General features: G+C 57.1%; 2 protein-coding genes across 12 annotated transcripts in view; both read right to left on the bottom strand.

Moving 5' to 3' along the window:
- The window catches only part of PNPLA6 (patatin like domain 6, lysophospholipase), an 18,354-nt gene extending 6,600 nt beyond the window's left edge, over positions 1-11,754 (bottom strand). The window contains exons 1-20 of the mRNA XM_081805336.1: positions 11,687-11,754; positions 11,274-11,361; positions 11,019-11,101; positions 10,766-10,863; positions 8,848-8,988; positions 8,596-8,755; positions 8,161-8,241; positions 7,816-7,944; positions 7,381-7,461; positions 7,120-7,282; positions 6,796-6,879; positions 6,395-6,504; positions 6,107-6,274; positions 5,938-6,015; positions 3,307-3,512; positions 2,941-3,072; positions 2,736-2,859; positions 2,222-2,335; positions 1,879-1,954; positions 6-139 (exon numbers count right to left, since the gene is read on the bottom strand). Of these exons, the coding sequence (XP_081661462.1) occupies positions 6-139; positions 1,879-1,954; positions 2,222-2,335; positions 2,736-2,859; positions 2,941-3,072; positions 3,307-3,512; positions 5,938-6,015; positions 6,107-6,274; positions 6,395-6,504; positions 6,796-6,879; positions 7,120-7,282; positions 7,381-7,461; positions 7,816-7,944; positions 8,161-8,241; positions 8,596-8,755; positions 8,848-8,988; positions 10,766-10,863; positions 11,019-11,101; positions 11,274-11,361; positions 11,687-11,713 (2,277 nt within the window). The 5' untranslated portion in view covers positions 11,714-11,754. The remainder of the gene's footprint in view (positions 1-5; positions 140-1,878; positions 1,955-2,221; positions 2,336-2,735; positions 2,860-2,940; positions 3,073-3,306; positions 3,513-5,937; positions 6,016-6,106; positions 6,275-6,394; positions 6,505-6,795; positions 6,880-7,119; positions 7,283-7,380; positions 7,462-7,815; positions 7,945-8,160; positions 8,242-8,595; positions 8,756-8,847; positions 8,989-10,765; positions 10,864-11,018; positions 11,102-11,273; positions 11,362-11,686) is intronic.
- A 1,397-nt stretch (positions 11,755-13,151) lies between these two features.
- MCOLN1 (mucolipin TRP cation channel 1) lies at positions 13,152-22,650 on the bottom strand. Of its 11 annotated transcripts, none has more exons than XM_081812006.1 (15): positions 22,480-22,650; positions 19,547-19,743; positions 18,687-18,854; positions 18,427-18,592; positions 17,698-17,806; positions 17,363-17,459; positions 17,050-17,149; positions 16,716-16,822; positions 16,440-16,589; positions 16,192-16,293; positions 15,668-15,790; positions 15,178-15,393; positions 14,151-14,268; positions 13,484-13,614; positions 13,152-13,382 (listed from the first exon to the last, which is right to left on the bottom strand). In XM_081812006.1, exons 1-15 carry the CDS (start codon positions 22,508-22,510, stop codon positions 13,278-13,280), a joined length of 1,920 nt encoding a protein of 639 aa, XP_081668132.1. In that variant the 5' UTR covers positions 22,511-22,650; the 3' UTR covers positions 13,152-13,277. The 11 variants fall into 11 exon arrangements, with proteins under 11 accessions (XP_081668132.1, XP_081668117.1, XP_081668124.1 ...); XM_081811991.1 differs by having other exon boundaries at positions 19,547-19,791; XM_081811998.1 differs by having other exon boundaries at positions 19,547-19,843; positions 22,480-22,637.
- Positions 22,651-22,790: the final 140 nt, after the last annotated feature.

Below are 22,790 nucleotides of genomic sequence, written 5' to 3' on the forward strand. Positions count from 1 at the left end.
ATGGCTTGCAGAGCATGCTGCAGCTCCAAAGTAAAGGCCACCATGGGCACCTCGGCACACACTGGCAGGACTGCCACCGTTGCCAGGTTGCTGGCTGGGTTGGTAAGCTCCGAGTGAGGGGGGACGCCTAGTCCCGAGCCTGCTGAGACCCCAATGAAGGAGATTTGCTGTGCAATCCTGCGTCTGGAGAAGGAGACCTGCCTCCTCCTCCTCAGAAATCCCCGCCCTTCATCATCTAACTGAGTCTTAGTGAAGCCACGCAAGAGGTTGTGGCCTCAGTCCTGGACCCACAGCCTCACCCCATACCGTCTTGATAAGACCTAGATATGTGACCTTCAGTTTAGGATCCATTACATAATTCTATAAGCACTCCACTGTGCCTGTGTGGACAGATCTGTGCCCCTACCCCATTATGGCCTTGGTGCTTCCGTCCACTGAAGAAACTTGAACACGAAACTATGCAGAAACAAATATATTTTTGACCTATCTGTTGCTTCCCAGCTTCTCCACTAACATTCTAGACCAAGCCCTCACCCCCCTCTCTTGCCTGGACCTCCCACTGGCTCCTCCCCTCCAGTTGCTTCCCATAACAGTCTGAATAAGCTTAAATGTCTTTCTGGGGCTCCCAGCCCCTATGTGACCTGACTCCTTCCCCCCATTTCTCCCCCTTGCTCACTTTCCTCCTTGAAGGGCTTCAAAACCACAAAACCCTGTGTGCAGGGCCTTCCTAGTTCTCTTCAGTGCCACACCCTATCTCATTTCTGCCTCTGGGCATGTCAAGTCCCAGCTCATTGTCCCCAGAAAAACCTCCCTCCCTCCCTTCATCACACTCCATCAAGACCTTCTTTTGTTTTCTTCACTGTACGTGTTGGGTTGTGATGTCACACTTTTTCTTTGTATTTTTCAAATATCTTGCTTGCCAAGCTGTAAACCCTTCTAGGAGCCTCGTCTGTCTTGTGCACTCTCCCTAATCCCCCAACCCTGGCATCCAGCACAGGGCCTAGTACATATTAGGTGCCCCCCTGAAAATTTTTCCATATCCCATCAACAGAGAGGCACTCAAGGGTCTGAGAGCTTAATGTTTCTGCCAGCAAGACTGCCCCACAATTGTGACAAGGGTGGACCAATGGCCTGATGGAAAATGAACAGGCATTTGTACACATGGGCCAAAACTGGGGGGAAAAAAAATCTGTCAGAGAAGACCCTGAGCGTGGGGGCGTCCTTAGCCAAGGCTCCCCACTGCCCCCTACCATCCAGGTGTCAAGGCCAAAGGGGCAGAAGACCCTGAAGGGAAGGAGGAGCAGCTGGGCTGATTCAGGGTCGGTTCTCCCTTACATAGAACCTCTGGTCCATATTTCCACGCACCTGAAGTCCAACTCCATTCCCAATGTGCCCTAACTCAGCAAACTACACCTTCCAGCTGGCCAGTAACTTCAGAAGCCAGTTCCCAACTTGGCCCCTGGCCCCCAACTTCCACCCCACGGACTTCAGTTCCCAGCATACTCTTCTGGGACTCCCTCCCCCAGTGTGCTCAGGATGTGGACTCCATTCCGCCCGCAGGCCCTGACACCCAGAAACAAGTTCGCCCCTAAAGATTCCGCCCGTTGGCAATGACAGATACTTTAGATTCCGTTAAAAGCATGGCCTGGGTCTAGGGCTCTGTTTCCCGGCGTGCCCAGGACCCCGAACTCCACCCCCCCACCCCTGCCAGCAAGCACCGGAAATCAGATCCCACTCCTACTTTAAGCGCCACCCAGCGCGTGGTTTATACGCCGGACTCCACTTCCCAGCATGCCCAGGGCTTCGGGCTCCCCCTCCCAGCGTGTTCTAGGCGTCGGACTACAACCTCCAGCATTCCCGGGGCCAGCCGGCTCTCACCTGGGAAAGGCCCTTGCAGCTGCTGCAAATTCCCTAAAATCTTCTGGCTTAGCAGGTGGATGAGGCGAGTTACGACCTGGGGCATGGGAAGCCATCCAATGAGACGAGAGGGGCAACTGTCCGAGTTCTACTTTTCCCTCCTCCTACCGGGGTGCCTGGGTCCCCGTTACTTGGGTCCCACTCCCAAGAGCCCTGCTCTTAACGCGAGGGCTTCCGTCTCCTCCCTGCTCCCTGGGGCTCTATCCCCCACCCCACTCTGTCCCCACTATTAGGCCCTGCCCCCTCGGGCCCCGCCCCCCATTAGGAGACCAGCCCACACAGCTTGGAGCCACACGAGCCACACCTGAGGGTATCGACGTTTGATGTGGCCCAGGGTGCCCTCCGGGAGTTTGGCCAGCTCCGTGTCGCGCACAGCGTGCACCGTCGTGGCACGAGGCTGCCGTGTCAGCGCCTCCACCTGGGGGCCCCCCCAGTGCATGACCAGGGCTGCTTGAGCCGGGAGGCCCCAACAGGAAAGGGGGAGCCGACCGTGGGTGCAGACAAGAGGCGCTACCGCCCTACCCCGACAGACCCCCCGATATGGGTGCAAATCAAACCCCACTCATTAGGGCTTCGGGGAGACGGTTAGGGATCTAGGCCCAGCGGGAGGCGGGGGGATTGTCTCCTCTTCTAATAAAGGTCTGGGGCCGGAGTCTGATCAAGACTCACCACCCCAGGAATTTGCCCCCTTCTCCTGCTCACGGAAAGGACCGGGCTCGGCCCATCAGATTACCTGGGACGATGTGTTTGTTGGGAGGAGTAGTGGGGGGAACCCGTAGTGGGAGTGATCAGAGGGCAGTGGGTGGCGCGGCACTCACCACCCCAATGAGATCCCCGCGGCCGTACTCGCCCACCAGCTCCTTCTTGCCGCTGCCCCGCTGGATGACGCTGCGCAGCCGCCCATTGAGCACAATGTAGGTGCAGTCGGAGCGGTCGCCCTGCCTGGGGTGGGGAGCAGGTCAGACAGGGTCGGGGCTGGGTCTCGGGCAAGGCTCGAGCTGCAAGAGAGGGCAAGGGCTGCACCTGTACAAAGCCCGTCCCGCCTCCACAGCCGTCCAGTCGATGGCAAAGTCCATCTGGCGCACGAAGGGCGACATCCGCGCGGCCACGGTGTGCGCGGCACTCAGCACCACACTGGGCTGTGCACGCATGATCCTGGAGGGGAAAGTTAGGGTTGGATGGGCTGGGGGGGGGCGGTGCCCTGGAACATTCCTTAGGAAGCGGAGAGGGTGGGTGACAGCCTGGCGGTGGGATCAGAAGGGCTCAAAGCTGCCCTGGAGAGGCGCTGGGCATCCAGAGGGATGACCTCTGCCACAGCAGAACGGAGTCGAGTGGGGGCCCTCCAAGTGCCACTCCCACCCCACGGGGCAGGGGGGCGCCCAGCCATACTCATAGAAGTCGGACTTAGAGATCCTCAGGAAGGTGCAATCTCGCTGGGCTCTCAGTGTGAAGATGAGGGGCTCGCCCGTGAGCACTGCCAGCTGCCCCACCAACTCCCCAGGTTGCGCGACGAACAGGCACACATCCTCTGCCTTGTCGATCATGCGCTGGTAGACATGCAGGCAGCCCCACAGCACAAAGTGCAGGCTCACATCCTGTGGGGCAGAGGCAGAGATGGGCACACGGGCAAGTCCCAGCCCCCACCCAGCTCAAGGCACCCAGAGGAAAGGCTAAGGAAGGAAAAGTGGAAGGGGGGAGTAAAGGCTTTGGATAGCTCTGAGCTGCACAGCACATGTATATAATTCCCATTCAGCACCCAGAGCAGACATTACTAATGGATTACCAAAACCTGAGCTCAGATTAAGGCCCATATTTTTTAAATAAAGGTTTTATTTTATTTTTAGGTAACCTCTATGCCCTCTATATATGCATCTTCCATCACCTCAGGTCATGATCTCAGGGTCCTGGGATCAAGCTCCCTGCTCAACGGGGAGTCTGCTTCTCCCTCTCCGTCTGCCCCTCCTCCCTGCTCATGCTTCCTCTCTTTCTCTCTCAAATAAATAAAATTTATAATAAAGAAAAGATGCTAAAAATCATCACTCACTAGGGAAATTCAAATCAAAACCATGAGATGCTCCTGCACACACTAGGATGACTAGCATCAAAACATGTTAGGATGTAGAGCAATTGAAACTCTCATCACTGCTGGTGGGAACATAAAATAGCACCAGGGGCGCCTGGGTGGCTCAGTTGTTAAGCGTCTGCCTTTGGCTTGGGTCATGATCCTGGGGCCCTGGGATCCAGCCCCGCATTGGGCTCCCTGCTCCACGGGAAGCCTGCTTCTCCCTCTCCCACTCCCACTCCCCCTGCTTGTGTTTCCTCTCTCACTGTCTCTCTGTCAAATAAATAAATAAGATCTTTTAAAAAAATATAAAATAAAATAGCACCACTGCTTTGGAAAGCAGTCTGGGAAAAGTCAAAAACAGTTCACAAAAAGTTAAAAGTAGGATTGCCCTGACCCAGCAACTTGACTCCTAGATATACACCCAAAAGAAATGGAAACCTACATCCCCACAGAAATTCATACAGAAATCTTCGCAGCAGCATTGTGCATAATAGCCAAAAGGTGGAAATCACTCAAATGTCCATCAGATGAAGAACGGATACACAAAATGCAGTAGGCCCACACAATTGATTATTTCATCATGAAGGAGTGGCACCAACACACTACAGTGTGGATGAACCTTGAAAACATGATGCTAAGTGAAAGAAGTCAGCCACAGGGGGCCACATCCTGTGTGATTCCATTTATGTGAAATGTCCAAAACAGGCAAATCTATAGAGACCTAAGATTAGGAGCTACTGACCGCTGGGGTGGGGGTTAGGAGGCAGGAGGGGGATAGCTAAAGGGTATGAGCTTTCTTTTCAAGGTGACGAAAGTATTCTTTCAATTCAAAATTGATAGTGGTGATGGTTGCACAACTCTGTGAATGTCCTAAAAACCACTGAATGTCTTATGTAGATATACTATAAATAATTTCATGTGTGTGTATACCTGGATCTATATTTTTTCCCAGTTCCCTTGTTCCACTCCATCCCTGTTGACTTCCTTTTGTTTCCTAGAGGTCACATATCCTACTCCCACCACAGGATATTTGCACAAGCTTTCCCTCTGCCTAGAAAGTTCTTTTCTCCCTCTTGCACCTAGTTAATTCCTCCCCATCCTTCCTACTTAGCTGGAGGTCACCTCCTCAGAGTTGCTACCCTGCCTGAGCCAGATTTTGTAAAGCCAAGAATGTCTTTTATGTGTAAGCATGAAGCACGTACGGTTTTACAAGAATTGGAGTTAACTCTTTGAGTGCAATGTCGGTCAGAACTGTGGGCTTCCCAAGGACAGGGATCTTGCTGGCGTTTCCTGCCTCTGCAGCCCCAGGAGACGCATACACGTGCTGGAATCTTCTAAGACAGAACTTCCAGACTCCGTTTGGGATATGAATGGGAGTTACTAATATTAAGCTGCCATTTGTCATCAGATTGGGAAGCAAGTCTCTTCACAGCAGGACTTCTCAGAGCCTTGAATATGCTAATGGTGTTCACCAAGAGCTTCCACAAAGGGATTAAATAGCCAACATTTCCCAAATCTGTTTGAGCACAGATCCTTTGTTTGTGATACAGGTGTTCCATGAAGCACACTTTGGGAAATGTCTGTAAAACAGAGCTTCTTAACCTTTGCACTATTAACATTTGGGACTGAATAATTCTGCTGCGAGGCGCTGTTCTGTGCATTCTTGCATCTCTGGCTTTTACCCACTAGATGCCAGTAGCATCCTCCCAAGTCAATAAAAAAAAGTCTCAACATTGGCAAATGTCCCTGGAGTGGTCCTCGGGTCAAAGTTTCAAGGATTAGAGAGGAAAGGTCAGTAGGTCCAGAGCGCAAGAGGGATCAGAGTATAGCATCTAGGGGCAGGGATGGAAATCACACACTGAGAGAGATCTACACATATGGTCAAGGGGTAAGGTTCAGAGGTCAGAAAAAGGTCTTGGGTCGGAGTTGCATTAGAGACCAGGGGTCAGCCTCACCTGGTCCCCCTGGCGAGCAATGATGGTACCAGCTTTGGCATGATGCAGCAAGACCCGGCTGCTCAGGAGGGCAGGGTCCTGGAGAGAAAGGGGGCTTGAGATGGGCCCCTGTGGGCCTCCCCGCCCCCCACCCCACATCCCCCCCCCCCGGAACACCACAGCCACCCACCTCAATCCGCATCAGTTTTGCCAGTTCCCGTTTCGCTGCCTCAAAGATGCTGCTTGTCTGGCGTCCCTGGTAGGGCCCGAAGGGGCAGCCACCGGTGGCCAGCTCATCCTCGCAGTAGCTGTGCTCGCAGGCGCCCGCTGGCTGCTCCCGGGGCTCCTGAGTGGGGGTCTGCACGGGACAGGGCCTGTGACCTCTGTGCTCCCACCTGACCTTCTCTCGGGGATGCCACTGTGGGCCAGGCCAGGGTTGTGGGAGGGCACTGGGGAGGGGAGGGGACGAGGGCCTTACCCGAATGGGAGCTGCCTGGGGCCCCCCTGAGGCATCTTCCTGCAGGGACACGGAGATCCGGCCACGCTCATACGCCATGTCGAAGTCGGAGCGGGGCCCACCCTGCAAGCCTGCGGTGGACAGGAGGTATTTTATAAAAACAACAAAGATGAGAGCAACCCCAGTTGACCTATGTGCCAAATTCCCTATCTGTGCAGATGTGACTACTCCATTACAGCACTCGCCCTCAGAATCCTTCTTAAACACAGCTGGGAAGGCACCATCTCAATAATTACCCACAAAAACATCACGAGAATACTGCCAGTATTCCCACTTCACAGATGGGAAAAATCAAGGCTGGTACGCCTACAGGCAACCCAGAAGCCCGATGGCCTGCCCCCCCTCCATCTGGTGCCCCAAACCTGAGATGTCCACCGGCATGGAGATGCAGCGACTCAGCAGGGGAGCAGAGGGAGCCTCCAGGGATGTGGGCTTCACCGGATCCCCTGGGAGAGACACGTGGTCAGGCTCCTGCCCCTCAGAGCCTAAAGCTAGGATCACAGAGTAGGGAACTGAGCAGGGTTTAGAGATGGGTCAGCTCAGTCTCTGAGGACTGGGGGACTAGGAAAGTGATTCTGATGGCCCCCTGGGGCCGAGGCCAGGGGTCTCTGGGGGACCAAACAGGAGTCAGACCTGGGTACCTAGCTATGGGGTCCCTGGGAAACGGCTGGGGTCATCTCTGATACCTGCAGGTCCAGGTAGTGGGGCCCCAGTGGGGTCAGGCGGCCGGCCAGGAGTCTCCCTAGGCTCCTCAGTAGCTGAGGTGCTGACCACCCTCTTGGAGCCACGCACAGGGCTGGTGCGGGCTGGGAGGCCAGGGCTGGGGAAGAGGCGCAGGGGCTGGATCTCCTGGTGACAGAGAGTCCCCTTGTGGTAGGTCCTGGGAGGCATGCATCCCACCCCCACCCTCCAGGCTCCATGTTCCCTGGGCCCCCTGCAGAACTCACGTGGCTAAACAGCTCATTGGTCAGACCCAGGTAGTTGTGAAGGGCCAGAAAGGTGACCCGCTGCAGCCTCACCATGATGATCTGTGGCCAGGGAGAAGGGGGAGTGAGACACTGGGTAATGAGAATCACATAACAGAAAGCGGGAGAAAATGTGGACTAGGCATTAAGGGGGTGGAAGTGTAGGGAAGGTCAAGGCCGGGAGCAGTAAGGGGCTGGCCAGGGGCAGAGGGCGAGCCAGGGAGAAACCCACAATCAGGTGGCAGAAGCCTGGGGAGAAGGGGTGGAGGCAGCTAAAGGGAGGGGACAGGGGCCTCCAGAGATGTGGCTGCTCAGGGCTGATAAGCACAGCTTGAGCACCACCTGGCTGCTGAGCACCAGCCCGCAGGTGCCTGGGATGGGTAGGGGCAGGTGGAGGGAGGCCAAAGGCCCGCTGACCTGCACCACCCGCACCAAGCTCTCGGGGTACTTGGTGAACACGGCAGAGAACGCCTCCACGGGCAGCCGCAGCACCGTGGAGTCCCGGGCTGCCCGGGCAGATACAGTCCGCTGGGGGTGCTGGTGGCCCTGTGGGTATGGGGGGAACAAGGAGAATCAAGATCAGGGGCTGTGTGCTCCCTTACTGCTCCCCAAGTCCTTCCCAAGGCCAGTGCCTTGCGAGACCACTGGCAGCATCCGAGGGGACTCTGGGAGATTGGGGCCCCCCAGGTGACCCTCTCCAAACCAGCCCACTGAGTGGGTCCTCATACCCAGCTTCCTTGTCCCCCAAGACTGATCACTTACAGTGATGACATCCAGGATGCTCAGAAGGCTGTTGACGCTGTCCCCAGGGACCACTTCCTTCACCACACACTCCTTCCCATCCTGAGACACGTAGACGCGGGGGAGGGGGGGTTGACCGGGGCTGTCCCCCCCTGCCAACTGGCATTCCACCCCCTGAGCATGCCACTGGCTCTGGACCTCACCACCCAGTGATCATTGACACCCCGATCCCCAAACCCACCAAATCTCTGGCCGGTATCCATTTTCTGGCCGTCATTAACCATAACTGCTGACCATGTAGACCAACCCGACGCCCTTGCGTGTTTGTTCCCAACTTCTGCCTGCGCATCTCAAAAGTCCGTGAGCCCCGCTGACCGACAGCAACGCCCATCCCAGTCCCCAGTGCCCATCCCCACTGCCCATCCCCCCGTGGTACCCCACGATTGGTCCGCTCACCGGCCCTGGCAGACAGAGCTCCAGCAGCCCATCCTGCACCACATAGATACTGGCATCCGGCTGGCCTGGCCGGAAGACATAGTCCCCCTGGCTGAGCCGCTGGAAGACCATGTGTCGGCAGAGCTCCAGGAAGAGAGGCTTCTCGAAGTGGCCCAGCACCCTGTTGGATGGGGCAGAGAGGGGGAGGAATGCAGGAGGTCAGGTGAGCCCCCCAACTCTGCAGCCGCCCCCCACCTGCACCCCAACACTGACCGGACATTCTTGAGCATGTAGAGCACCTCGGAGGGCAGGTGGGAGTTAGCCAGGTCACCCTCCGTCAAGTCAGCCTCGAGCACTGCAGGCGGGGGCTCCTTCCGTTGCAGTGTTGGTGCCTCTTTCTGGATACGAAGGATCCTGGGGGGAAGAGAGGGGTGCAGGGGGCAGGTAGGGAGAGGGCTCGGGCAGACCTGAAGACTCCCACATAGCCTTTCCTCTAAATCACAAAGAACGGGAGTCAGCAAACTCTGGTCCACTACCTACTTACGTAAATAAAGTTTTATTGGCACACAACCATATTCATTCATTTACACGTTACCCGTGGCTGCTTTCACTCAACGACAATGCCGAAAAATTGTAACACAGTCATATAGCCTGCAAAGCCTAAGATGTTTACTGATCTGACCCCTTACAAAAAAATTTGTTGTCCTCTGATGTAAAATCCTGAGATCGCCTCTTTGCTAATCATAAGCTCCTGAAATGGACCCTGTAGTTAGGGAGACCCCTGGCATAAAATACAGCCTGACCCCAGAAACTGCACCTCCATTCATCATGGGACCCCTGAGACCTTCCTTCCTAGCACAGACCGGACCCAGAGATAGCCTCCCCAACACACGCAGAGCTCTGGGGTAGCTTCCATCATATGAGGAGACCCCATCAGCTGCTCGGACCTTTGTAAAGCTCCCTGAGCTGGCCTTTCCTTCCAGATCTCAGAGAACCCTGAGATGATCCCTTCGATGGTCACAAAGACTCCTGAAATAGCTCTCGTTGTATGTAGAGAGCACAGATAGTGCTCTCTGCTACTCACAGACCCAGAAGAGCCCTTCCCTGCAAGTCACAGGTACTACTGAGACAGCCCCTTCCCGGTCACAAGCCCCCTGAGATAAGACCCTCTAGAATAAGCAGACTCCTGAATTAAATTGCACGATATAGAGAAATCCAGATATGGTTCCTTTTCTGATCAAACAGATCTTGGGCTAGCCCTTGCCCAGTTCAGAGAGAGCGGAGATAGCCCCCTGAAGGTCATGAAACCATCAGTGTAGCTCCTCGAGGGTATGCACACATTGACACAACCCCCGTGACATACAGAGACAGGAGATACAGACCCTCAACTGATTATAGAGGCTCTAGAGCTAGCCCTTCTACCAAAGTCACAAAAAGCCACGCGATGACACATCTGCTGATCATGGACAGCCCTAGGATGACACCCTCAGTGGGAGAGCGCTTAGTGTGAAGACACCCTTGAGACAGACCTTCAAGTACATTCCATGATGTCTGGAGACCAACCTCACAGCCAGCTTCCAACTTAGAAAGATCCCTGGGAGAACCTTTCTCAGAGACTGAGATAGCCCTTTGCTGATGGCATGGAGCCCTGGGATGTCCTTCCTATGTTTCTTAGAGCAAGAAGATTCTCGAAATGACTCCTGGGAAACAGAAACGCCTAAGATAGCCTCCTTAGTGTAGGAAGAACTCCAGGGTAGGTGACATAGAGAGATGCTTTCTGACGTAGAGATTGCTGAGATAACCCCTAGAAAACAGAAGCTAGAGATAGCCCCTCCAGGAGATCACAGAAACACCTGAGTTAACCCCAATGAATCACCTCCTGTGTGGGGAGACCCATGAACTGGCCTACATGGAGAGCCCAGACGGAGACCCCTAACCCTATTATTACAAAGCGTCTAAGATACTGACTGACTCACAAACACCCCGTGGTAGGGAGAACCTCGCTGAGATGTTCTCAGAGCCCGCCTGTCTAGTGTGCGAGAGTTCTGAGATAGCCCCTCTAATGTGGGAAGACTCCCCAAACAGTCCGTGCAGCTCAAAGAACCCTTAGATACACCCTTTGGTGTGGGCTGATTACTCAAAGGGTCCCTGAGATAGCCCCCAGTGCCAGGTACACCCACTACAGCCTTACTTCTTGGCAATGTTGAGCATCTTAAGTTTCTTCTTCATGCGTGGCCGGGAAGTGGTGCAGACAGAAGCGTCCACCAGGGAGGAAGTGGACTGTGATACCTAGGAGGAGTAAGGATGGGGGATGGGTGAACTGCCAATTCAGAGCAAGGGAAGAAGGGGCCAGATCCAGAGAACCCTAGCCAAGGAAAACGAGTAAAAAGGAAAGGGCAGAACCTCTGTGTGTTCAGCGGGGACCCCGGGGGTCCTAAACTCACCTTCCGCATAATTTTCCGACCATAGAAGAGCACTTTGTCCCTCTTCCGGAATCGGTACCGGGGGCCATCCGGTGCTGGCGTTTCTGGGGATAAGTGGGGAGAGAAGCACTCTGAGCTCTGCGCAGACTCCACACGGCCAGAGAGGAGGGCACTGCGTGCAGACTCCCGTTAAGTCCCATCTCTACTGCCTCAGGAACCCGGGCATTTCAGCTCCCCACTCCGCAGCCTCCCCGGAGGGGCCCTCCGGGTCCTCACTCGGCACTCGGAGCCTCCGCACCAGCAGGAGGATGAGCACTGCAGTGACCAGCACCGCGACTCCGGCCCCAATCATCACGCCCAGCACCTGCGGGACGAATGGCACTGGCTGCGCATCGCATACCCGGCCTGCCGAGCCCTCCCCGGAGGCCGGGACGCCCCCGTCCCCATCCCATTCGGTCAAGTCCGCCGCCCCCGAGGAGGTCACAATCGGCCCGTGCCTCGACGTCCCCATCTGCAGAATGGGCCGCCGCTGCTCCCTCCCCGGGGGCGCAACTCTTTCCGGCGGCTCCGCGGCCGGCGGTGCACGCCGGGAAACGTAGTTCCGTCTGAACAGTTCTCGCGGGACCGCGATGAGCGCTAAGCATTTCGGGAATTGTGGTCCCCACAGCGCCTCACAAAGCAATCTTTACCATTCCCGTTTGCAACGGAGCTTCCATCAGTTGCTTCAGACTGGGCGGAGGTCTGGTAGCCCGGAATCCTGGGGAATAAGAAGCAGGAGGAACCGGTGCAAGTCGTCACTCTGGGCCCGCCTCTCCCCTACCCCTACCTCGAGCCTTGCCCCCTTCGTACTCGCCGCCTGGATGGCTTCGCTGGCCGGGGGACGGCTGGTGGGGAGCTGCAGAGCAGAGAGGTGGTGCAGGTTGACCTCGACGCCCGGGCTAGGGAGTAAGGCGCGTCCCTGGCTCCCTTCACCCACACGCCGAGCCGACCAGACGCCCCACGGGTACAGCCCCACCCTGGGGCCAAAGGGCAGCCGGCCGGACACCCACAGTCAGCAGCGTGCGCACGGGTCCCCGAAGAGCCCGCCTTCCTCCTGCAAGTGGCCTCCTCCTAGCCTCCGCCCTGAGGGATTGATCAGTCCTGACCCGGCAGACCCAAGGCCGCACCCCTCTGCGAAGACTGGATGCCCCAACCCCAGAAACTGGGGCCTTCAAGCCACGGGGTCGCCTGACTTCTGACCCAAACCTGCCCCTGGGGAGACCCACGGGCGGGGGGCGCTCGGGAGTGCTGCTGGAAACTCCCACACAAGGGATCCTGGGGCGTTGCGGAGGTCTCGGAGGAATCCCGGGACGCTCGGAGTGGGGCGGGTTCGCAAGGTGTTACTGTGATGCTAGATTTACAGTCACGCATTAGTAAAGTTACGGGGTCTCTGACAGTGTGAAGCATCACTGGGACTCTCGGAACGATGCCGGCGCCATTACTGGGAGACGTAACCAGGGACGCTGGAATTACTGGGGATCACTGTAAAGTTACTGAGAGATTCTCAGGAATACAGCACTATTCCTGGGAAAACTGGGAAGTGGGTGAGCACGTCCCTGGGGTCGTTTGAGCAAGAGCCGGCTAGGAATGAATGCTGGAATATTACTGGGACTTTTCTGGAAACCTGAGAATATTTCTGGCACCGCTGGAGTGCTAACGGAAATTTGGGGGAGTCACTGGACCCTGGAGGTATAACCTGGAAAATTCATGGGAAAGACTACTCCTCTTCCTCCCTAGCGCGCACCTGGCTACCGGCGCGGAAACACCTGCCAGTAACTGGGGGGGGGGGAAGGGAGCATCAGAGAGTCGGGAGCTACCGGCCAAAGGAGGGCAGATCTTGGGAAAGCCGAGGACTCGCTAACGACCCCCGAAGGGACGCCTCTGCGCGGGCGACGAAAACCCGGACTCACCCACCGGGCCGCAGCCGGGGTCCACGCTGCGCCAACACCAGTAGCTTTCCGTCCAGCGCCGCGGGCGCGGCCCCTTTAAATTATTCGCGTAAACCGCGCTGCAGCCCCGCCCCCCACGTGTGTAAGGTCTCGCACCGCCCGCCACGCTGTTGGACGACGCCTTAAAGGGGCCGAAACCGACTAGCGCAGGGAACGCCCCTCCCGCTAGAAACGAGAACAAGTTTATTTTCCCGTTTATTTAACACCCACCCCAGCCCTGTCCCACCCGTGTCCGACCCGACTGGGCCAGGTCCTCAGGGCGCAGCAGGGAACCGGTCCTTAAAAGCAAACCCTAAAAATAAATAAGCGTGAGTCTCCGCAGTCGGAGGGCTAATGTCCAGTAGCAGTGGCGGGTCCGAGTCAATTCACCAGCAGCGAATGCTCCTCCGAGGCGTCCCTGGAGGAGAGGCAGTAGCAAGCAGCCTGTCAGCCGGGGCGGAAGGCAGCAGTTCCCTCGGGCACGCTCCCTGTCCCCAGCCCCCAATCCCTAGCTCGAACCTGCCGCAGCAGCAGAGGAGGCTGCAGGCCGAGCCGCTCCCGCGGCGGAACTTGCCGGAGGTGGGGCTGTCCCGGCACTGAGCAATGTAGGCCTGGAGCTCGCTCTCCTCTGCGCCAGCACCGCCTGGGTGCTGGGGAGAAATGCGGGGTGGCCCCTTTGAGGTTTGCCCTCCCCACCACCTCCTCGCCAGGCAGCCAGCCAGCGAGATCTCCTCCCTGTGACTCAGCCACCAGCCAAGCTCCCCACCCCCACCACCCCTTTGCACTTGAGGTCCCCTCCACCTGTCACTCCTCGGGGTTTGCTTCCCCGGGGTTTCCTTCCCCGGGAGACACTGCCTGGCCCCTGAGTATGTGCACGCCCCGCATCTCGGTCAGTTGGTGCCCTCTGCCGCTGCCCCAGCACCCGGAGCCATACCGGACACAAGCAGGGTGCCTGCATGGGCACATCTACTGAGTGGGTGCACACGGCAGGAGCAAGGTCTGCGCTTTATATCCAAGGCTGATACACACGTGTGACATCTAGGTGCTAGAGCAAGACCCGGGGGGCTCCTTGGACCCGAGTGACAGGAGTGTATCTGTGGGATGACTGTATCCATGCTTAGGGGGGGTGCACCCCTGCATCCCCAGCAGAACTCTGGCTTTCGGCAGAGCCTTCACCCCTCCCAACCTGGTAGAGAAGCCATCATCTCATCCCCAAGTCCTTTCTGGCTACTGGGCCTTTGCTCTGGCTGTTCCTTCTCCCTGGTGCTCTCTCTTGGACTCCCCTCTTGTCGATCCAGAAGTTTCTAAGACGAAGGAAAGCTCTGCCATCTGTGCTGTCCAATCTGGTAGTCACTAGCCACGTTAGCCTTTGGGCACTTGACAGGTGGTGTGAGTGAGGAACTGAATGTAGAATTGTATTTCATTTCAATTAAAGTCAAAACTTAAATAGTTACATGTGGCTAGGACCAGTATTAGCACATTCTAGAAACTTCCCTGGACTCACCCCAATACGAGTCTAAAGCAGGGGATCCTTTTGTAACCTTCATCCCTCTCACCAGTTGGTCATCCCAGTTCTGTTCATGGATCATCCATCTTGCCTACTGCTCTAGGATAGCCTGTATATACCATGTTTCCTAGATACCCAGCACAGGACCCTCAGACACGTCTGCTAAAAGAATCGTGTCTACCTGCCTCTCACATTCTACTCCAACCCCTCTCCTCTGACCCCTGCAGCCTGCAGAACCACCACCATTCCCTGGACCCAAAGAGCTCCCACCCAGGCCACCCTACAGGATGGGAAGGTGAGGATCAGGACTTCCGGAAACACACAGTCCTGGGTTGAGCCTGGCTCGACCACTTAGTAGCTGACCTCAGGGAAGTCACTAAAATTCTACAGCCTGGTTTCCCTGTTGGTAAAAGCAGACACAGGAACCTTAACCTGGCCAGAGCCCCACCTTGATAAAACCGAGAATGTGGCAGCTGTGATCAGCACACCTCCCCCACCCCCGATCCCCAGCCACCTCTCTTCCGCTTCTCAGTGTCTCCCACCTTCTTTCCCTGGGTCCTTCCCTCCTCACCCTGCACCACATCCCCTGAGACCCTGCTGGGGCCAACTCCAAGGGCCCTGGAGCCCAAGGTTCAGGGCTGTATGTACGTGAGGGTTGGCCCCCCATGGAGACAGGCTGGGGGAGGGCATGCGGGCCGGGGCTGACCTTGATGGTGTCGTAGGCTCCAGTGATGAGCGCGATGAACAGGCTCAGCACCATGTAGATGAAGAGGCTGATGAAGGAGTAGAGGTAGAGCTGGGAGAACAGCCAGACGAGGCTGCTTCGGCCCTGCTGAGCCTGCATTGCGGCAAACGTCACGAACATGTCGTCCCCATTGATGAGCGAGAACAGGCACTCCGACACCATGGACAGCGAGCGAAACTGCCAGCAGGGCAGTGGGGTTGTGGGGTCAGAAGGACCGTGGGTACAACTGCGGGCTGGGGATGGGGTGGGTTCACGGGGAGTCAGAGGGAACAATGGGCAGAACTGCTGGAGACCTCCTGGTAAGGTACCAGGGGTCAAGGTGGGCTGTTCAGGGTGCCCAGATCAACAATCAATAGACCAGGGGTCAGAGGGTTTAGCAGTGGGCTTGGAGAGGGGAGACAGGAACCCCTTGACTGTGGGTCACGAGCACCACGCCCTGGACAGCCCCTACCTTCACATGGTAGGGGCCCAACACGATCCAGCCACAGAAGCAATAGCCCAAGTAGATGACAGCCACACAACAGCAGAAACGCATGACGCTGGGCAGGGCCACCCGCAGTGTGGCAATGAGAATCTGTGGCAGGGAGATGGGGAGGCCTCGATGAGGGTGTGGCCACAACCTAGGTTGGCCTTGCGAATGGGAGGGAAGCAGGCAGTGCCTGGCTGAAGTCACACCAGAGTGGCCACAGAAGCTGGAGGTAGTTTAGAAGGGGTGGGGGGGGGGCAGGGGACCTGAGGATACCCCCTGGCCAGACTCAGCTGGGTGGCATGAAGCAGCAGGCTCCCATGGCTCTGGTTTGGGGGCAGGGACAGGTACATCTGGGGTGGGCAGGTACGGGGAAGAGGCTCGTGACAGGCCATCTATAGAGGCTGGTGATGGCTACAGGTGTATGTATTTATCCGGGGGAAGAAAGTGAGAAGTGGGGAGCGTACGGCCACCACCTGGAGGGTCCAGCCTGCACATTCGAAGCTTACATTGTACTTATGGAAGAAGGTCAGATAGCGGATGACGCCGACCCAGACGAGCAACGTGGAGGTGCCCAGGAGAATGCTGCAGACGTCGTAGCTCGCCAGGTTCTAGGGACAGCAGCAGTGTCAACCCCACCTGGCCTGGCTCTTCCCAGGGGCTGTGGCCCCAGGCAGGTATGGGAGGGGTATGCCGGGGAGGTGGTATAAGGGACCAAGGCCTGGAACAAGTCAACAGGGCCCCAGGCAGGACCCACCTTGGCTTCAATGCCAATCTTCATGATGGTGCCCGAGATGGTGAGCACATCGCTGGTGACCAGCAGGATGTACCAGCCATTGACAAATTCCAGCCGATCCCAGAGGCTGATGACCCGTCCCCGCTGCCGCCACATGAACCCAACAAACTCCTGCAGGAGGCAGGTGGGCTGAGGGCTGGCCCGGGCGAGGGACCCTCTCTCCCCCGGCCCTTATGGCCCCCGAGCCAGGAGAGGCTGGCTCAGGCACACATGCGTGCCACTGGACGCAGCTCTCACGTTCTGCAGCAGAAAGCCACGCAGCAGCGAGCGGGCACACAGCAGGAAAGAGAAGGAGCAGGTGAGGATCACGACCACATCGAACAGGAGCCGGAAGCTGTTGTCTCCTGTGGGGAGAGGACTTGGGTAGGGCCGGGAGTGGCTTGGGGCCTTGGGAGACTAGGGATGGGGCTAGGCCCAGGCCTAGGGGGCTGCAGGACTGGTGGTGGCTACTCAGTGGGCTTATGGGTTACCTGGATGAATCAGGAACTGGGCCCGTGCTGGTCTGGGGCTTGGGGGATCCCCGGGCAGGTCAGGGCCCCTGCTAGCATGGGTCTGGGGGTTGGGGGCTCACCATGCCTGAAGACGCTGGGGTGTTTACACTCCTGGATGTGGGCCTGGGTCTCCAGACTGATTGGGATACGCCCACTGTGCGCCTTATTGTCGAAAGTGATCTGCAGGGGTATGGCAGGGCAGGAAAGGCCAGAGTAAACCTTGGCAGACTCAGGCTCCCAGACCTGCATGATGGATGGTCTGTCTGGCCCCATCTCCCTTATTACCCCTAAGCTGCCCTTGGCCAAGGGTCCCCAGCCCCGGAGCTCAGGAGCCCTGTGGGCAACCCTTATCACTGGAGCGCCTGCCCCCCTTGTCCTGGACACTGGGCTTACCAGGACACTGAAGGTGTAGCAGTCAGGAATTTCATTGTTGATCAGGCTCTGAAGATTGATGGTCTTCAGCTGGAAGTGGATGGTGACGTTGATCAGCCTGGGAGGGAAGCTTCGGTGAGGGAGAGGGGCTCTGCTGGTCCCTCCTGCCGCCCCCCGCCCCCCACCGCAGCGCTCCTGCCCCACGTTGACTCTGCAGCTTGCAGAGGAAGTGCTCACACACAGGCATCAGCATGGTCTTTCTCTGTCCCCGCCAGTGGGGGGTGGCCAAGGATGCCTGGCATCCTGCCTCCCCCAACCCTCGGCCCAGCCCTGGCGGCCCCTCCATCAGGCAGTACTTGTGGAATTTGAGCGTGAGGTTCTTGTAACTGGTGCTGCTGTCCGAGAGGGAGAGATCATCACTGGGGGGCACAAGGGGTCTCTCAGGGGGGTCCACCTGGATGCAGTCTGAGGACAGGGAGTCAGGGAAGGGACACTGGGGGCGGGAGAGGCACAGGCAGGTCTCCCCAGAGTCCCCAGCAGCCCCCTTCCCTCCTTCATGTCCCACTATGAACTTAACATTTGTCATCTGTTCCCCACTGTCTCCCCTGGAGAGGGCCCAGTTCGTCTTATTGCCTACACAGGCCCGAGGGCCTGGCGCTCAGTGGGCCCCCAAATGCTTAGTGAATTAACGATATTAAAACACAACACTCGGGCGCCTGGGTGGCTCAGATGTTTAAGCGTCTGCCTTCGGCTCAGGTCATGATCTCAGGGTCCTGGGATCGAGCCCCGCGTCGGGCCCCCCTGCTCAGCGGGGAGCCTGCTTCTCCCTCTCCCTGCCACTCCCCCTGCTTGTGCTCTCTCTCTCTCTCTCTCTCTGTCAAGTAACTAAATAAAATCTTTAAAAAAAAAACAAAACACAACACTTGCATTTTTCTGCACACCAAGCGTTCTACCAAAGACACTGCAAGCATCAAGTTATTAATGACCAGGACAACCCTATCTGCCAGATGAATGGGAAGCAGAACTGGGATTTTAATTCCAGCAGCCAGCGCTACCGACAGTTATGCCCTGCCCTGCCTACTCACCAGTGACAACCATGGGATCAATGTCAAAGGTGTCGTTGGCTGGGTCCACGTGGCCTCGGTGGTAGTACTGCTGGCAGAGGGCCAGGGCTGAGCCGTTGGCCCAGGGGCCACCCCCGCCCCGCACGTAGGCATACCGGCCTAGCGACACATCAGGGAGCATCAGGTACTGTGGGCAGAGAAGGGGAGGGTCCGTCAGCCCTGCCCACTCTCCCCTGACTGCCTGCCTGCCCACTTGCCTGCCTGCCCCTGGTTGCCCGCACCTGGTCTACAGCATGGAAGATGGCCTGGTAGAGCTGTTCCCGTGTGTAGGCCGCGAAGGTGTCATCGGCCCCATCCGAGTAGCCCAGCAGGAAGAGGTGCCGGAAGGCAATGGTGTTCTCCTCCCGGAATGTCACTGCCAGCTGGTTGCTGAGCCCGAACAGGATGAGCTGGGGAGGGCGGGGGTGGGGGGGAGTTGACAATGCGGGGCACGAGGAATGCCCACCATAAGTCCCCGGGGAGCAACACACAGCAGGTGCTCACGTCTCTCATGACAACAGAGGCTAGTGTTCATTAGATGTTTACCAGGTGCTAGGTTCCGTGCTAAACCCAAACCTACAGGGTAAGCACCACTGTTGGGTCCTTTTACCGAAAGGAAACCCGAAGTATCCTAATATACCCTGAATCACAGCGTGAGACCAGAGGCTCCTTAGGGCAGGGGCTGGCTCTGATTCACCTTGGGGTCCCCAAAGCCCACCACAGGGCCTGGGATGAGGGGTCAGCAACTGTCTGCTCAGCCACTGGGTCAGTTCTCCTTGAGAGTGAACACGGCATCAGACTGCCTGGGTTCAAGCGCCAGCTCCCCATGCTTGGTTGCTGTTTGACTCTGGACAAGTCCCTTAACCTCTCTGAGCCTCAGGTGCCTCATCTATAAAATGGTGGCAATAGCGGTTGCCAGGACCTCAAAGGGCATCTGTGAGGTTACAAGGAGCTGTTCCCACCACAGATCTTAGAGGGCTTACCGAATGATTAACAGCCATGGCCACTGTTCCTATGTTGCTGCAGGGCTTGGACTAGGTTCCGACTCCAGACACAGCAGCGGCCACAGGTGGTATTCTGCTGGGGCCCCTGCAGGACTCACCTGCACGGTGACCACTAAGATCTTCACGACTTGCAGCATCAGCTTGAAGGGCTTGCGGCCTTTGGCCCGAAATTTGTCACAGGGACTCATGAAGAAGTACTTGAGCCGGCGGCGGAGGTCCTCCTCTTCCGGAGGGACCGGGGAAGCCCCGGCCTGGGTGCCATACCCAGGACTGGGGGTTAGGAGCCGCTCAGTCTCTGCAGGAATGGGGGAGGGCGGTGGGGACCAGGCCCAGGCAGACCCACCTGCCATCAGGGGAAACAGGTCCCATGCACCAGCCAAAGAACTCTGAGAGATCTAAGAAAACCCAGAAAATCGGGGCGCCTGGGTGGCTCAGTCGTTGAGCGTCTGCCTTCGGCTCAGGTCATGATCCCAGGGTCCTGGGATCGAGCCCCGCATCGGGCTCCCTGCTTGGCGGGAAGCCTGCTTCTCCCTCTCCCACTCCCCCTGCTTGTATTCCCTCTCTCGCTGTGTCTCTGTCTGTCAAATAAATAAATAAAATCTTTAAAAAAAAAAAAAAAAAGAAAAGAAAACCCAGAAAATCTGCAACATGTTGTGGATATATGTAGCAGTCCTATCAGAGGTTACAAATTTGGATTTGGGGTTCAAAAGGGCCTGAGCTGATTCCTGACCCTGCTTCTCACTGGCTTGGGCAGGGCACTCTGCCTCTGAGCCTCAGCTTTCTCATCTGCAGAACGGGACAAAAACACCTCTCACCAGGAAGTTGAGGATTTGATGCTTAACAAAACATTTATCACAGGGGCTGGCTTGTGGTAAGAATGTCAGAACATTCCATCATTGTTCCAGTTGTGGATTTTGGGAAGAGAACGAATTGATTCCACTGGCTTCCCACAGGGCACTCAAGGCTCCAGAGCTCATCTCAACTCCAGCCTCCAGGTATGAGCATGGAGCTCAGCTACATTCCAGTTTTTTTCTGGTCAAACATCCAAAGAAGGATTTTTCCACTCATCATGACCTGGCCCATCCAGCTGACACCCTCACAAGCCCCAGGCCCAGAGAAGGGGAGATCGACAACAACAGTAACAATAACAGAACATATATGCTGAAGACTCACTGCAAGCCAATGGGTGTTATTACCACACTGCCCGTATGTTAGCTCATGAGCTAATATAGCATCTTCATGAAGGGCACAAGCTTCTGGAACTCTCACAGCCCTAGAACCAAATCCCAGACCTGCCACTTCCCAGTTGGGGGGATTCTGGTCATCCTTCAAAGCCTACATCTTCTCATTTGAAAAGTGGAAATAAAAAGTCTACCTGGATGGGGCGCCTGGCTGGTTAGTGGGAAGGGCATGCGACTCTTGATCTTGAGCCCCACCTTGGGTGTAGAGATTACTTAAAAATAAAATCTTAAAAAAAAAAAAAAATGGGGCGCCTGGGTGGCTCAGTCGGTTAAGCGACTGCCTTCGGCTCAGGTCATGATTCTGGAGTCCCGGGATCGAGTCCCGCATCGGGCTCCCTGCTCAGCGGGGAGTCTGCTTCTCCCTCTGACCCTCCTCCCTCTCGTGCTCTCTGTCTCTCATTCTCTCTCGCAAATAAATAAAATAAAATCTTTAATAAAAAAAAAAAATCTACCCTGAGGTTGAAACTCTGAAAGGTGTTCTCTGAATGAAGCAGGATAAAGCAGATAAAAGCCTCAGTTCAGCCTCCAAGTCTTGGGAATTCTTCAGAAAATAGGGTTTATTCTTTTTTCCTTTTTTTTCAAGATTTTATTTATTCATAAGAGACAGAGAGAGAGAGAGGCACAGGGAGAAGCAGGCTCCCCGCTGAGCAGGGAGCCCGATGCGGGACTCGATCCCAGGACCCTGGGATCGTGACCTGAGTGGGAAGGCAGACGCTTAACCATCTGAGCCACCCAGGCGCCCGAAAATCGGCTTTACTCTTAACACTACTTATTCTCTTCACTCCTGAACAACTTAAGAGAAAGGTCCAAGGTTTCATCAACCGCCGGGGTCACAGCTGGTCACAGCAGCCCAGGAGCGTCCCTGACACACCCCCACCACCCCCACCGGGAGAACCCTGCTTCTTTCCAGGGCCTAGCCCGCGCCTGCCTGACACAGCTGCCAGGGCGAATGTGAGCACTGTCAGAACCTGTCCTGCAGGGAGAGCCAGCTCCTGGTCTGTCCCTTTGGAGCTTGGATGCTGTTGTGGTTGTTTACAAGATAGCTGGATGGGAAGCCAGAGGGCAGGCCCACCTCCCTAGCTGGGATCTCAGTTAACCCACCCCAGATCCTACCAGCAGGGACAGCTTTCAGGTATCTCCAGCTAGCTCAAGAAGGGAAGACCAACACAAAGAGTCTTCCTCCAGGCTCCCCTATCAGAAGCAGAGACTGAAGAGACTAGAGGCTGGGTTTCCACCGCTTGAGTTCAAGAAAACTGAGCTTCCACAGGTTTGGACTTATGAGATCGAGTTAGGCGCCTGGGTTCAAGGAGGTAACTCCCCCCCGCCCCCCAGCCCTCTATCTGAGTTTAGAGAAGCTGAGCATTGCCTCAAGAATTGGGGAAGGGAATCCTGGGAGTTTCACGTGAGGGCTGGAGAAGCCGGTGCCCGCTGAGGTCCAGCAACGCTGAGCAATCGGAACAACGCTCAGAACGCAAACCCCGGACACCTCCCGGGCCTGAGCTGGAGAAGCTGGCGGCCCACCCGCTGCCTGAGTTTAGGAACTCTGAGCAGAACCTGGGTCCAGGAAGAGCACACAGGAGTCCCGCCACTCCGAGGTCGGAGGAGCGGGCGCCCACCTGCCGCCCAGGTTCTAGGAGCCATCTGTCCCTATCTTCACCACCGGGAAGCTGAGAGGTCAGCACCAGAGTTCAGGCACGGGAAACCGGGAGCTCCGCCGCCCCAGGTCCGGGGAGCTGGCCGCCCGCCCGCCGCCCGCGTTCGGGGTCCCGCGGGGCCGCGCGCGCCCTCACCTGAGCCCCGCCGGCCCACGGGGCCTGCCATGCCGGGGCGGGGAGCGCCAGACGCCGCCGGACACCGCCGGACACCGCCGAGCAGCCGGGGTCCGGGCGCCCGCCGCCGCTGCAGCGGCCTCGCTCCCTCGCGGTGCCGCTTCAAACCCTCTCGCGTCAGCTGACTCCCGCCGCGGTCACGTGACCAGAGCGCCCCCGGGAAGCGCACGTGACCGGATCCCGTCCCACCCCCTGCGCCACGACAGTCCCGGCTGCCGCAGCACGCATGCGGGCCTCAACTAGCTCCATGCGGGCGGAGGACGGCCCTGAGG

The sequence above is a fragment of the Leptonychotes weddellii genome, chromosome 1 (assembly GCF_054177405.1).
Source record: "Leptonychotes weddellii isolate Sample4059 chromosome 1, ASM5417740v2, whole genome shotgun sequence".
NCBI classification, from domain to species: domain Eukaryota; kingdom Metazoa; phylum Chordata; class Mammalia; order Carnivora; family Phocidae; genus Leptonychotes; species Leptonychotes weddellii.

Bases quoted from the DNA above. Each gene is read 5' to 3' on its own strand.
- MCOLN1 (XM_081811991.1), bottom strand. From the start codon at position 22,510: ATGGCAGGCCCCGTGGGCCGGCGGGGCTCAG. The intron at 16,823-17,049 runs GTGAGCCCCCAA...CTCTCCCCACAG, and splicing joins CCCCAGCGTCTTCAGGCATG to GAGACAACAGCTTCCGGCTC. The intron at 15,394-15,667 runs GTAGGGGCTGTC...CCCTGCTGGCAG, and splicing joins TGGGCCCCTACCATGTGAAG to TTTCGCTCGCTGTCCATGGT.